General features: G+C 39.8%; 1 protein-coding gene across 2 annotated transcripts; it reads left to right on the forward strand.

Moving 5' to 3' along the window:
* Positions 1-527: 527 nt before the first annotated feature.
* ifi30b (IFI30 lysosomal thiol reductase b) lies at positions 528-4,977 on the forward strand. Of its 2 annotated transcripts, none has more exons than XM_051912572.1 (8): positions 528-632; positions 1,189-1,283; positions 2,503-2,691; positions 2,785-2,853; positions 4,167-4,256; positions 4,374-4,526; positions 4,640-4,708; positions 4,812-4,977. In XM_051912572.1, the coding sequence occupies exons 1-8, from the start codon at positions 572-574 to the stop codon at positions 4,869-4,871; spliced, it is 786 nt and encodes a 261-aa protein (XP_051768532.1). In that variant the 5' UTR covers positions 528-571; the 3' UTR covers positions 4,872-4,977. The 2 variants fall into 2 exon arrangements, with proteins under 2 accessions (XP_051768532.1, XP_051768531.1); XM_051912571.1 differs by having other exon boundaries at positions 586-721.
* The last annotated feature ends 8,655 nt before the right edge of the window (positions 4,978-13,632 follow it).

Genomic DNA, 13,632 nt, shown 5'->3' on the forward strand with positions numbered 1-13,632 from the left:
GCACATGCATATTACATGTTCAGTCTATAGTGTTTCATCGCCATCTAATGGCCTGCCAGCAGAATACAGCGTTTTTAGTCGTTTTCATGAATTTGTGTGAATGGGGATCGTTTTGACAGTGGTGTCGTCTGTACGCGGAAAACTCGAAAGAAAAACATCTCCGTTTTAAGCATATCGTTATTGTGTAAACGTACCCTCAGATCAGTTTATGGAGCTCTTTTCTAACGAGCTGATGATCTGAATCAGGTGTGACATACAACAACTGTATTAGGCAGCAAGTAAACAATCAGTTCTTGAATATTATGTATAAGAACCAGGAAAAAATGGGCAAGCAAACAAATTTCTGAGTGACTTTGACAAGGGCCAAATAGTGATGACTAGACCAGTCCTTCTCTAACCTGTCCTGGGGAACCCCCACCACAGCACATTTTGGATGTCTTCCTCATCCAGCACACCTAATTCAACTCACCAGCTCATTATTCAAGACTGCAAGACTTAAACTGGGTGTGTCCGATGAGTGAGACAAACAAAATGTGCAGTGGTGGCGTGGGTTTGAGAAGCACTGAGCTAGATGAGTGGGTCAGAGCAGCTCCAAAAGGGCAAGTCTTGTGTGGTGTTCCCGATATGCAGTGGTTAGTACCTACCAAAAGTGGTACAAGTAAGGAGAAGTGGTGTCAGTTTCATGGGTACCCAAGACTCATTGATGCACTTGGGAGCAAAGGTTAGACCGTCTGTTCCGATCACACAAGAGCTAAGGTAGCTCAAATTGTTAAAAAAATTAACACATATATTAAATTTATCTTAATATAATTTGTTAGTCAAATACTATTTTACACAAAATTAACTGTTGGATTTTTAGGCTTTTATTTTGGTATTATTTAAGTGATATTCAGATATTTTATTTAGATAGTATAGTTATTTATTATTGAAATATTTACAAAGCCACATCACTGATCTCAGTTCTGAGACCTCTTTGCTCACTTAGCAGCTTCTCGTTGCTGATCTGAGGTCAGTGAGTATTGTGTCTGTTCAGCTGCAGCTGCTCACAGATGATTGGAGCTCTGAGGTTATTTTGATGGGAGGAGAGTGCAAACAAGCTCTCATACCACTCAAAGAAAGCTCAGGGACTAAATACCCACAAAATGAACACTCTGATTCTTTGTGTGTTTCATGTAATTTTCCTCAAAGTTTATGAAATCCAGTGTAAATCTCACCCAAAGCCTTCATGTGGATATCCTCCATCCCAATGGTGCAGGTCTCTGGAGATCGCCATAGAATGTGGGGTAAGTGTCTGTTCAAGAGGTTGATTTAAGTCTTGGAAAAATTATTTATTTATTTATTTATTTATTTATTTATGTATTTATTGCCAACTTTAAATGATAGAGACATTTCTGCACCCCAATATCATTTGTGGCGTGTTAAATACTCAAATTTTACAGAACATAATGTTGATGCATCTCAAGACATGGTACTCTTTTTACTTAAATTTTTCTTACAAACATCTGTTTTAATTTGCATTATGCAACATAATTGCTGGTGTTCATAGTTTTTTATTGACTGTTTAGAATATTGACTTTTATAGAATATGGCACAGAATAAAGTGGTCTTATAAAGAACATGTGTTCAGCATCACTTTCAAAGACTTCTTTGTGCCTGTAAATTACTGTCATGCTTTTGAACACAAACAGCTTCCAATTAAACGGGCCATGAGTTTTCCCGGTTTACATCATTTGATGAACCTCTAAAACTGTATATTCCTACTCGGTGTTCAGTATCAGAAGTTTATCCTGTAAATAATCAGTCTAAAAGGTGGGCTTTATAGAATATATACAGGAATGTGACAGGCTATGATCATAATTGGTGACTTTAAAGCATGTGACATTGTTCATGTGACATTTTATATGTGGCCCATATGCATAAAACACTTTTTACTCTTTCCCACCTTTGCATGTAACACTAAATTTAGTGTAACTCCTAAATCAATTTATGGTTCATGCAAAGAGTAAATCAAGTATGCATTTACGACAAGTGTTTTTACCTGACAGCACATTGTGAAAACAAATTCTGAATATTGTCCAACTGGGAACACTTGAGTGACATTTTTCAAATGAAAATACACACATGTTTACGGTTCTGTGATTTTGGTTAATGGCTACATTTTATGCAGATAAACAATTTTATTTATGACTTGTTTTTTTAAAATGTCTACTTTATTTATTTATTTTTTAAATTGTTTAGTTATTAATTAGCTTTTTATCAATTCAAGAAGCCCTGAGGGAAATCCCAGTTTGGGAAACTGAAATTGACTGATGTGAATCTGGATGACAATTGTGTGCTATCAGGGGTTTAACTGAAAAAATGCATGCAGTTTTATGACTTGATTGTTCACACTGAAGTCACATTGCAGTGTAGCCTTGCCATAAGATTTTTTCTTTTTCTTTATTGTTGCTGCACCATGTTTCTTTTCCATGCAGCTGATTTGCAATGCATTGTTTGTGGTAGGTGCAGAAACAATGTATGGAACTGAATGCGACCCGGCCAGACCCAATGGTTTCTCCTGTAGAGATCTCTCTCTACTACGAGAGCTTGTGTCCTGGCTGTAGAGCGTTCCTAACAGAACAACTTTTCCCAACTTGGACTTTACTGAAAGATATAATGAAAGTCAACCTGGTGCCTTTCGGCAATGCTGAGGTAAAATTTTGATCTTTCAGTGTGTGTGTTGTAATAAAGAAAATATTGTGATGTTACTTGTATATGTTTATGATTGTTAACGTGACATTTTAGGAACTTCCTGAAGAGAATTCATTCTCATGTCAACATGGAGAACCAGAGTGCTACGCTAATATGGTTGAGGTCAGTTTGTGAGATAATACAGATGCCCTGTTTACAAATCTTGTGAGCTGCTACAAGCTTAGTAAAAAAAAAAAAAAATGGTATTATGGCAGAAATGGGGAGAAAAAAAAAAAAAAAAAAAAGACTATACAGTTTAAAACATGGACCGTAAAAAAATATGGATGATGCACCTAAACTCTCTTCCATTGTAGTAAGTGAAGCCACCAGTGTGCCAATATGGCATAGTGAACTTGGAGCCAGAATCTGCGCAGTAGTGAGGGCGAAGTGGAGCCGTGATATCAAGGTCCCACCCACACTCCCACAGAATCGGTTAATACCGCAGAACAACTCATTATGTCTGTGTTAAACAATCATGGAAATGTAGAAATTAAAGTTAATGCTCCAATCTCCTCCTGAATATCCAGAAAAAAATGTCATTTGGTGCTTCAGTGAATACTTTGCTCAGAGAATCTGTCAATCATAACATCAAAACCAGCGTTTTTATAGCATAAAAAAAAAAAAAACGTATTTAAATAACAAACACTTTAACTAACATCAGCGTTATTAAAAACTGCCTAAATTGACAGAAACTATATTTGGAAAAAAATATTTAATGTGTAATTTGACTTTAGTTTGTCTCATCTCCCATTACATTACATGGAGAGGGTGGGGTTTATGACCTATACTGCATCCAGCCACCTGGGGGCGATCGAGACACTTTGGCTTCACTTTTCAGGACTTGCGTGGCATGCTTGGTTTAAATAAGGTTCCAGTGGGACTTTAAAAAGTCTTAAATTCAGTTTAATCAATGTTAATGTCATAAAGTCTTTAATATAAATTGTATAACACAAGCTTTAAATATCACTTTAAATGGTGTTAAATTTGGGGATGGAAAAACAGGAATGGCAATATGTTCAAAGTCAAAACACTGTTGCAAGCCTGTAGAATGCACGGTTTCAGAGCAGTTTTAATGAATACCGCACATTTATGCCAAGCGAATGCTCATGATCTATGGTTGATAAAATATGACAATGTTTACATGATGGTCTTTATATTGTAATATGTTGTAAATGGGTGTCCACACACAAGTCTAAAACTTTCACTTCCTAAAGTACTGATTAAAAGATTTTGGTCTAATAAAAATGAACTATTTTACCCAATATGTGTGTGTTTTGTGTATTATGCTTGAAGTATTGTGTTGTTAGCTCAGAAACTAACATCAAGAATACTCCCTGTGAAGGCATGCAGTAGAGACAGCAAAGCTAGGTTTTGTTTGAGTCAATAAAGATTTCAAAATTTCAACATTGTTAATATTTCTTCTCTTTTTCATATAGGCATGTGTGTTGTATGCAGCCAGTCATGCAGCATTTCCTGTCATTTACTGCATGGAGTCATCTGCAGATGTAGTAAAATCCGCTAAGCCTGTAAGCATCTCTGAGCCAACATTATTGTCCCTCATTACATCATTCTCTTTAAACAATAGAGAGCCACTTTATAATGGTCTTTTTTTTCTTCTTTTTTTTTTTTTTTTTCTTTGCCAGTGTTTGGAGCTCTATGCGCCATTTGTTAAATGGGGGACCATAGAGTCATGTACCAAAGGAGAACTTGGCCGCAGTTTGATGCATCAGAATGCAGTGAAAACGCAAGCGCTCAAACCTGCACATACTCATGTGCCCTGGATCACCATCAATGGGGTGAGGCCTTCTAGAGCAGAGCATTTGCGCTATGACTGTGTCTGTCATTTAGAAATAAAAGATGTTAATATGTTGGGGTTGAGTTTTTGATATCTAAATGTTTTCTTCCTCAGGAATACACTAGTGAATGGGAAGATAAGGCTATGTCCACTCTCTTCAACCTTGTATGCAGCTTGTACAAAGTATGCTAATGTGTCTTTTGACATTTACCATTTCTGATTGCTGAAATACTGCACATGATCACCAACAGGGCTTAATTAAAAATGTTGTGTACTTCTCTTACAGGGAATCGTGCCACCAGTCTGCACTGGAGCCCTAAAAAAACTTGACCGAAGCTTTTGCTAGTTGAAAGGAGGAGTGTTACACAATACAGATTTATATTGCCTATATGATGCTTTTTCTGTTTGTGTGTTTGAGGTCAAATAAAATATTATAATGTTGACAATCTGAACCATATCTGAAGTCACTTTTTCTTTTTTTTTTTTTTTTTCATATTTTGGTAGAATATGATCTATATAACATCATGTCTCATTCTATCTCTAAAGGCATGTAGACATTTCTTTAATTCTTAAGGTTGAAATCAACTTCTTTAACTCTGTGGCTGAACGTCACTATAGAACCATATTCACAAAAAACATGGCCCCCCAAAAGTATGAGGATCTTACTAAATATCCTGTATTGACTCATTGTGGGCCATTCTTTTCCAATGTTTGCAATCACTGCTACATACCGCTCTTAACCAGCAGAGGGCAGTGTCGGAGCATTTTTTCCTCAAGAAAAAGAAACCTTCAAAAGCTTGTCCAAAGAAGAACGAAAATAATAGTGGAAGTCTTAGCCTTATTTCTCTGACAAAAATATACAATTATTCTTGGTTAACAGACATTAGTCAAATGCTTTTAAGGCTGCAGTAACTTATTAATAAAATTCAATAGGCCTATAATACTAATTTATTTTAATCATGAAGACCTTATGCATTGTAATTCTGACATACAGTTGTGGTCAGAATTATTGGCACCCTTTGTAAATATGATCAAAGATGACTGTAAAAAATAAATCTGCATTTTTTATCCTTTTGATCTTTAATTTATAAAATTAGCAAAAATCTAACCTTTCATTGAAGGAAAAGAATTGAAAGAGCGGGGAAAATCACATTATGAAATAAATGTTTTTCTCCAAAACACATTGGCCACAATTAGAATTTTTTATGAGTAAAATATCTCTGAAGTATATTTCCATTCATATTTCCATTTTTTTTTAGCACACCAGGGTAATCATGAACACGACATTGTCCAGCCATGACTTCCTGTTCCACAGGAGTATAAACATGAGGAAACACAAAGGCCAAATTCCCTTAATCATTCATCACCATGAGTAAAACCAAAGAATATAGCTCTGATGTGCAGCAAAAGATAGTTGAGCTTCACAAAATAGAAAGTGGCTGTAAGAAAATAACTAAAGCATTGAAAATCCCCATTTCCACTATTAGGGCAATAATTAAGAAGTTCCAATCAACTAAAGATGTTACAAATCTGCCTGAAAGAGGACATGTGTCTAAATCTTCTTAATGCGCGGTGAGTGGCCAAAGACTCTCCAAGGATCACAGCTGGAGAATTGCAGAGATTAGTTGAGTCTTGAGTCTCAGAAAGCCTAAAAAAAATGATCAAACAGCACCTACATCCCCACAAGTTGTTCGGGAGGGTTTCAAGAAAAATCCTCTGCTCTCATCCAGAAACAATCTCCAGCATATTCAGTTGTCAGACAAGACTGGAACTTCAAACGGGATCGGCTTCTGAGGTCAGGTGAAACTAAAAAAAGAGCTTTTTGGCAGCAAAACCACCAGATGGGTTTGGTGCACACATGGATAAAAATTACCCTATGCCCACAGTTAAATATACTGTTGGATCTTTAATATTGTGGGCCTATTTTTCTGCTGGAGGTCCTGGACATCTTGTTCAGATACATGGTATCATGGATTCTATCAAATACCAACAGATAAAAAATCAAAACCTGACTGCTTCTGCTAGAAATCCAATAATGGGCCGTGGTTGGATCTTCCATCAGGACAACAATCCAAAACAAACATCAAAACCAACACAAAAATGTGCCACTGAGCACAAAATGAAGCTTCTGCCATGGCCATCCCAGTCCCCTGACCTGAACCCTAAAGAAAATGAGTGGGGTGAACTGAAAAGAAGAAGCACCAACATGGAGCTGGGAATCTGAAGGATCTGGAGAGATTCTGTATGAAGGAATGGTCTCTGATATCTTATCAGGTGTTCTCCAAACTCTTCAAGCATTATAGGTGAAGACTCAGAGCTGTTATCTTGGGAAAATGAGGTTGCAAGAAGTATTGAATAAAAAGGTGCCAATAATTGTGGCCAACGTGTTTTGGAGAAAAACATTTATTTCATAATGTGATTTTCCCCCCACTTTCAATTCTTTTCCTTCAATGAAAGGTTAGATTTTTGCTAATTTTATGAATTAAAGATCAAAAGGATAAACAATGCAGATTTTTACAGTCATCTTTGATCATATTTACCAAGGGTGCCAATAATTCTGACCATAACTGTATATGGGGCTCTTGATTCATTAAATTAAACAAAATAAATCTTTGGCTGTCTAATATGTTAGGCTACTTTTATTGGACATGGTATTTGAAGGAGGCCTGCCAACATTGGTACTTACTGGTAACAATAAACACTTACGTTTATGATAATTGTAAATAGTGTTTACTGTATACACTTTGTGTTCCTTGGTAACACATAAGTACATTTATTTATCTTTATTTATTTTTTATTTTTTTGCCAATGAAATGTTCTATAGAATAATCACTAAAACTATCTGTAACCGACTAGCATCTAGCATATTGTGGTGTGTGGCTGTGAAGAGGATGAGCCTTTTAATACTCAACTTCTTGTTTTAACAGAAAATGTCAACACAAGAAAGAAAACTAATGCATCAAGTGGCTGAACGGGGTTTTTCAAAACTGTTTATACAAGCAATGACATCAATATTAGTGTGTAAAGCTCAAAGTAGCAGAAAGTAACACCAATAACAATGTCTTTGGACTATTGTCAAATGTTCAATAATGCTCTCTTTCCCATCACTGGGCAATGCCATAGATGTTTTTCTCCAACAAAACATGCCTTCAACATCTGTGTCCAATGGGAAGAAAAATCAAAAGTGGACAATGGCTTTATACTTTTTGAATATTACTTCGGTGAGAGGACAGTAATGTCCTATTTACATTTTTTTTAATAATAATAATAATAATAATTCGTTACATTTATATAGCGCTTTTCTGGGTACTCGAAGCACTTTACTTGGAAGGGGGGAATCTCCTCAACCACCACCACTGTGCAGCATCCATCTGGATGATGCGACGGCAGCCATACTGCGTCAGAACGCCCACCACACACCAGCTTATTGGTGGAGAGGAGAGAGAGTGATGAAGCCAATCAGTATATATGGGGATGATTAGGAGGCCATGAAGGTCAATGGGCAAATTGGGCCAGGATGCCGGGGTAAACCCCTACTCTTTTTCGAAGGACATCCTGAGATTTTTAACAACCACAGAGAGTCAGGACCTCGGTTTAACGTCTCATCCGAAGGATGGTGCTTTTTGACAGTACAGTGTCCCCATCACTATACTTGGGTGTTAGGACCCACACAGACCACAGGGTGAGCACCCCCTGCTGGCCTCACTAACACCTCTTCCAGCAGCAACCTAGTTTTCCCACGAGGTCTCCCATCCAGGTATTAGCCAGGCTCAGCCCTGATTAGCTTCAGTGGGCAACTAGACTACAGGGTGATATGGCTGCTGGCATTTTTCTGTCTCTCTCGATTTCCAAACCATTAGCTCTTAAAAGATGCAAACACTAATAGCCTGATTTTACACGTGTGCATTGTTTGTTTTCTGCAAAACACAAAAATATCCTAATGAAGCACAAATTTAACCATGTCCTCATTCAGAAAGTTCAAGCACTCACTCAAGCCATCTGAATCTCGTTTCTCTGAGTAAATCTTGTTTCTCTGAGTTAATGTCATTAACCAGTACCTCAGGTGATATGTCGGACACTCTAACAAGGAGGCTAAAGGCTGCAACCTCTAGCGTCAGTCGCTAAAGCAACTCTTGAGATCAGAGGAGTGAGGCTTACTCACACAGTGACTACTAGCTGGCCTGCATTACACTCACCCCCCTAAATCTCACTCCCATCCAGGTCACGGCACCAATGTAACCCCTCTAGTCAAGTCAAGTCAAGTCACCTTTATTTATATAGCGCTTTTTACAATGTAGATTGTGTCAAAGCAGCTTTACATTGATAACTGGTACATTGTTTGGCTGCACAGCAGCTCTTAAAGAATAGTGTCAATGCAGGCAGATCAAAAGCACTGTTGAATATCAAATGTCAAGTCAAGTGTCCCCAACTAAGCAAGCCAGAGGCGACAGCGGCAAGGAACCCAAACTCCATCAGGTGACATCAGGTGGCAGACAAGTGGCAAATTGGTGTTAAAATGGAGAAAAAAACCTTGGGAGAAACCAGGCTTAGTCGGGGTGCCAGTTCTCCTCTGGCCAACAGTGCTTTGTTACAATTCAGGTTGCTATCATAAGTCCAATAGGATCGCAAGGTCTACCCAGGTCCTACTCGCCCCACTCTGTGTGGGCCTCCAACCTGGGTCTCCGGCGTGGGAGTCAGACGCCCCAACATGGAGGCTAACGGCTGCAACCTCTAGTGTCAGTTGCTAGAGCATCTCTTGAAATCAGAGGAGTGAGGTTTACTTGCACAGCAACTACTAGCTGGCCTCCATTACATGTGTAAAGTAACATTTTCCTATAACCTATTAGGTTTTGCATGTAACAAATGCAAAATGTATATTTTGCAAAAAAAAAACTTCAGAAATTGATGACTCATAAACTTGAGGCTTGCTGGCTTGCTGTGCATGTTCCCTTTCGAGGCGCAAAGGAACATCTTTGCGTGATTGCATCTTGAAGCATGAAAGAAATCAGACCAGTGGCATGGCGGGACATCATCCCATAGCACATGATGTCATGAGGAAGCTATAAAGCACACCTGGGCCACACATTCACAAGTTCAAACTTACATATAATCAGATATGGCATAATATGCATATATGGCATGCTGTCCGAGGAGAGGTCTCCGAGCTCGGAATTTGGCCCTAACCTAGAGCACTACCCCCACCCCCACCATGCCCCCACAGCCGCCGGGAGACGGATTGACAAAGAAAAGACAGAAAGACAGAAAGTTCATCATCAGACAGAAAGAGTTAAATTTCAGGCATTGTTGCAGTTGGACAAGACCAAATCCTAAAAAAAAAAAATTAATGTGGAACAGAAGTTGGCTCTATACATAAGCCTCCTCTTGCACTGACTTCACGAGGAAGGACGGATCTGAGGACAGTTATTATCTCCAAGAAGGCTAAAAGGGCCTGACGCCAGTGGAACCTGGAATATACTACTCCACTACTCAAAATATAATAGAGATCAGCTTAGAGAGGCTGGTTTCCTTAGTAGACTTCCTGGCAGCATGGCAAATTCTTCCAAACATGTCTCAATGGGTCTTGCAGACTATAGAAAGAGGGTACAGAATCCAATTTTGTCCTGTCTTCCTTTGGAGGTGAATTTTTGTTTCATTGTCTGCCATTACCTCTGTGGATATCCCACCTTGTCCAGTAACTGATTTGTTTGGGGTTCTCCCACCTGGCCACTCCTTGCCTTTTCATTTCTCAGATTTTGTAGTCTTTTTAACTCTTTTGGCTAGCTGTTTAATTCTACTGAACTGGAAGAGCCCTCACCCTCCATCTCACACCCAATGGGTAAGAGATGTACTTTTCTTAATGAAACTAGAGAAAATTAGGTATTCTCTTCACTGCCCTACCATTATTTTTGTCAAACTTTGGCAACTCATTCATGAGCATGTCCAAACTCCCCAGCTTGACCCTGCTCTTTGCATTTGAGTTAGCCCCCAAAAGTACGTAGATGTAGCTCTGGCTCCTCTGCAACTCCAGGGCATCTGTGTACTCAATTACATCAACGATTGGCTATTTTAGCTCAGTTGGAGCAAATGGCGGTTCGGCATTAAGATATGGTCCTCGTTTATATGAAGGAATTGGGGTTAAGACTGAACACCAAGAAAAGTGTGCTCTCTCCATTTTAGAGAACCACTTTTCTAAGGGTAGTATGGGATTCGGCCATGATACAGGTAAGACTGTCTCCGCATGTTGAGTTGATTCTTTTAGCCATGGACAAAATCAAGCTAAGCCAGACCATCGCTGTGAAACAGGGTTACACATGATCAGAGTTATGCACAAGCGTCTTCGTATCCTGGTAATGTAGAGGAGACCTTGTTTCTTGTCCCAGGGTCCTGTGCTGGGGGTTTGTTGTCATCGCAAGACGCTTACAACAGACGCTGCCCTCCTAGATCTCAGGGGCCATCATGTGCTTGTCCAAACAGACAACACATCAGTGGTATCCTACATAAATCATCAGGGGGGTCTGCGGTCGCGCCTGCTTTACAAACTGGTACACCAGATTCTCCTGTGGGCTCAGGTGAGAGCAGTGTACATCCCTGGGCACTTGAATCAGGAAGCAGACATCCTGTCAAGGAAGGGGTGGGAGTGGAGACTCCACTCCGAGGGGATGGAATTGATTTGGAGGAAGTTCAGCCAGGCGTGGACCTTTTTGTATCTTAAGAAACCTCTGGTTTTCCTTCGCATATCCAGTCCCACTAGAGTGACGTTAGACGTGGCTGAGGCTATATCTGTACACATTTCCACTGACCACTTTGCTCCTGGGAGGTCAAGAGAGGGTTTGCCAGGATGGGGCCCATCTAATATTAGTAGCCCCATTCTGGCCGGCCCGAATATGGTTCTCGGACTTGATATATCTCCTCAACGGCTCTCCATGGAAGATTCCCCGTCAAGAGGGACCTTGTGGAAACTGATGGGGACCAAGTCCTGAAATCTGGTCTCTCAACTGAGGTTGTTGAACCATCCTTAACTGTAGAGCTCCCTCTGCGAGGAAACTATATGCCTTGAAGTGGAGAGTTTTCACTTCATGGTGCAGTTGGTTCAGTGCTGGAGTCCTTCAGAACCGATTTTCTGCAGGACTATCCCCCTCCACTTTGAAGGTGTACATGGCAGCCATAGCTGCTTACTATGCACCTTTGGGTGGAGAGTTATTGTGGAGAAACCCACTGCTGTCTTGTTTCCTACATGGTGCTATGAGGCTGAGGCATGCAAGCCATGTAAGGGTCCTGGCTTGGGACTTGGCCATAGTAATAGAGGGTCTGTCTATGGTGCCCTTTGAGCCTATTGAGTTTATCTCAGAAAAGTTTCTGACTTTAAAAACAGCTTTCTTGCTGGCTATCACATCTTTAAAGAGAGTAGGAGATCTTTGGGCTCTTTCGGTATCCCCTTCATGTCTAGAATTTGCTCCCGGCATGGTAAAACCCTTTCCGCATCCTAGACCAGGTTACATGCCTAAGGTACCCAACAATGTTGCATGATCTATACTCTTGCAGGCCTTTGTCCACCTTCTTTGTTCACCTTCAGACATCAGACAAGTTTCAGACAGATCAATTTGCTTTGTCCAGTCAAGAGCACTGGACATTACTGTCCTCAGAGCTGCCCTGTGGCATAGATCTGATCAGCTGTTTGTCTGCTGTGGATCATCCAAAAATGGTTCCCTAGCGATTAAGCAAACAATAAGTAAGTGGATAGTCGAGGATATTTGTCTTGCCTATGAGGCATGTGGTCAGCCTTCTGACAGCCATAGGTGGTCACCATGATTCACACTAGGACAGGCATTGGTCAGTATGGTGTAGTGGGTATTAACATTCCCATAGTGTCTACATCAGATGCAAAATGGGAGATTACAACTGTAACCATGGTTCCCTGAGAAGTGAACGAGATGCTGCGTTGCCCTGCCGTACTGCCATACATGCTTCGGTGTGCTTGATTGCGCTTTACAGATTCCTGGTCAAGGCATCAAAAGCTATGTGATGACATCCCGCCATGCCTTTGTTGTTCAACTTCAGTTACACTCTTTTCTGCTTCAAAATTCTATCTATGAAACATTTCAGTCAGGTTTTAGAACATTTTAGAACAGCACTGAGTCGGCTTTTTTAAAGGTTTTAAATGAAATCTGTATGGTAACTGACCAGGGTGATATTAGATCTTACTGCTGCATTTGACATGATCGATCATGAGATTCTTATTGCCCGCCTCGAGACCTCTGTGGGCATGAACAGTTTTAAGCTGGTTTAGTTCCTATTTAAAGGACAGAAGATTCTCTGTACACCTTGGTACCCTCATGTCATCAGCTGCCAATCTCCCATGGGGGGTCCCGCAGGGATCTATACTTGCTCCTACCCTTTTTTCTTTATATATGCTCCCTTTGGGCTCATTTTCCATAAACATGGTGTATCTTTTCATTGGTACACCGATGACACCCAGATTTATTTGCTCCTTAAATTTTCTAAATCTAAATGAAAAGAAAACTGAAATTATATTCTTTGGCCCATCTAGTGGCATTCCCACAAAATTTGTTAATGATCATCATGTCTCATCTCAAGCCAAAACTCAACTCGTCTTGCTTGAAAGTGAGCTGAAACTTGACAAACAAGTGAATTCTGTTGTTAGATCTTGTTTTTTTCATCTCTGTCTTCTTTCCAAAATAAAACCTTTTCTTTCTTTTCAAGATTTTGAAAGAGTAATTCATGTTTTTATATCATCACGTTTAGACTACTGTAACTCACTGTACTGTGGAATAAACATTACTTCCTTGGCCCGTCTCCAGTTGGTCCAAAATGTGTCAGCAAAATTTTTATTGGGCCTCCGTAAATACACTCACATTACACCTGTGTTAGCATCATCGCATTGGCTGCCTGTGCGGTTTAGAGTGGAGTTTAAACCCTAGTTTTTGTTTTTAAGTCCCTAAATAACTTAGCCCCCTCATATTGGTCTGAACTTCTATCTTTACATAACTCTTCTTGAGCTCTTCGATCCAGTAGTCTTGGATTGCTCGCTGTTCCCAGATCAGACTAAAACAAAGAGGAGAACATGCCTTTGCTGTTGCGGGGCATAA

The sequence above is a fragment of the Ctenopharyngodon idella genome, chromosome 11 (assembly GCF_019924925.1).
Source record: "Ctenopharyngodon idella isolate HZGC_01 chromosome 11, HZGC01, whole genome shotgun sequence".
Taxonomy (NCBI): domain Eukaryota; kingdom Metazoa; phylum Chordata; class Actinopteri; order Cypriniformes; family Xenocyprididae; genus Ctenopharyngodon; species Ctenopharyngodon idella.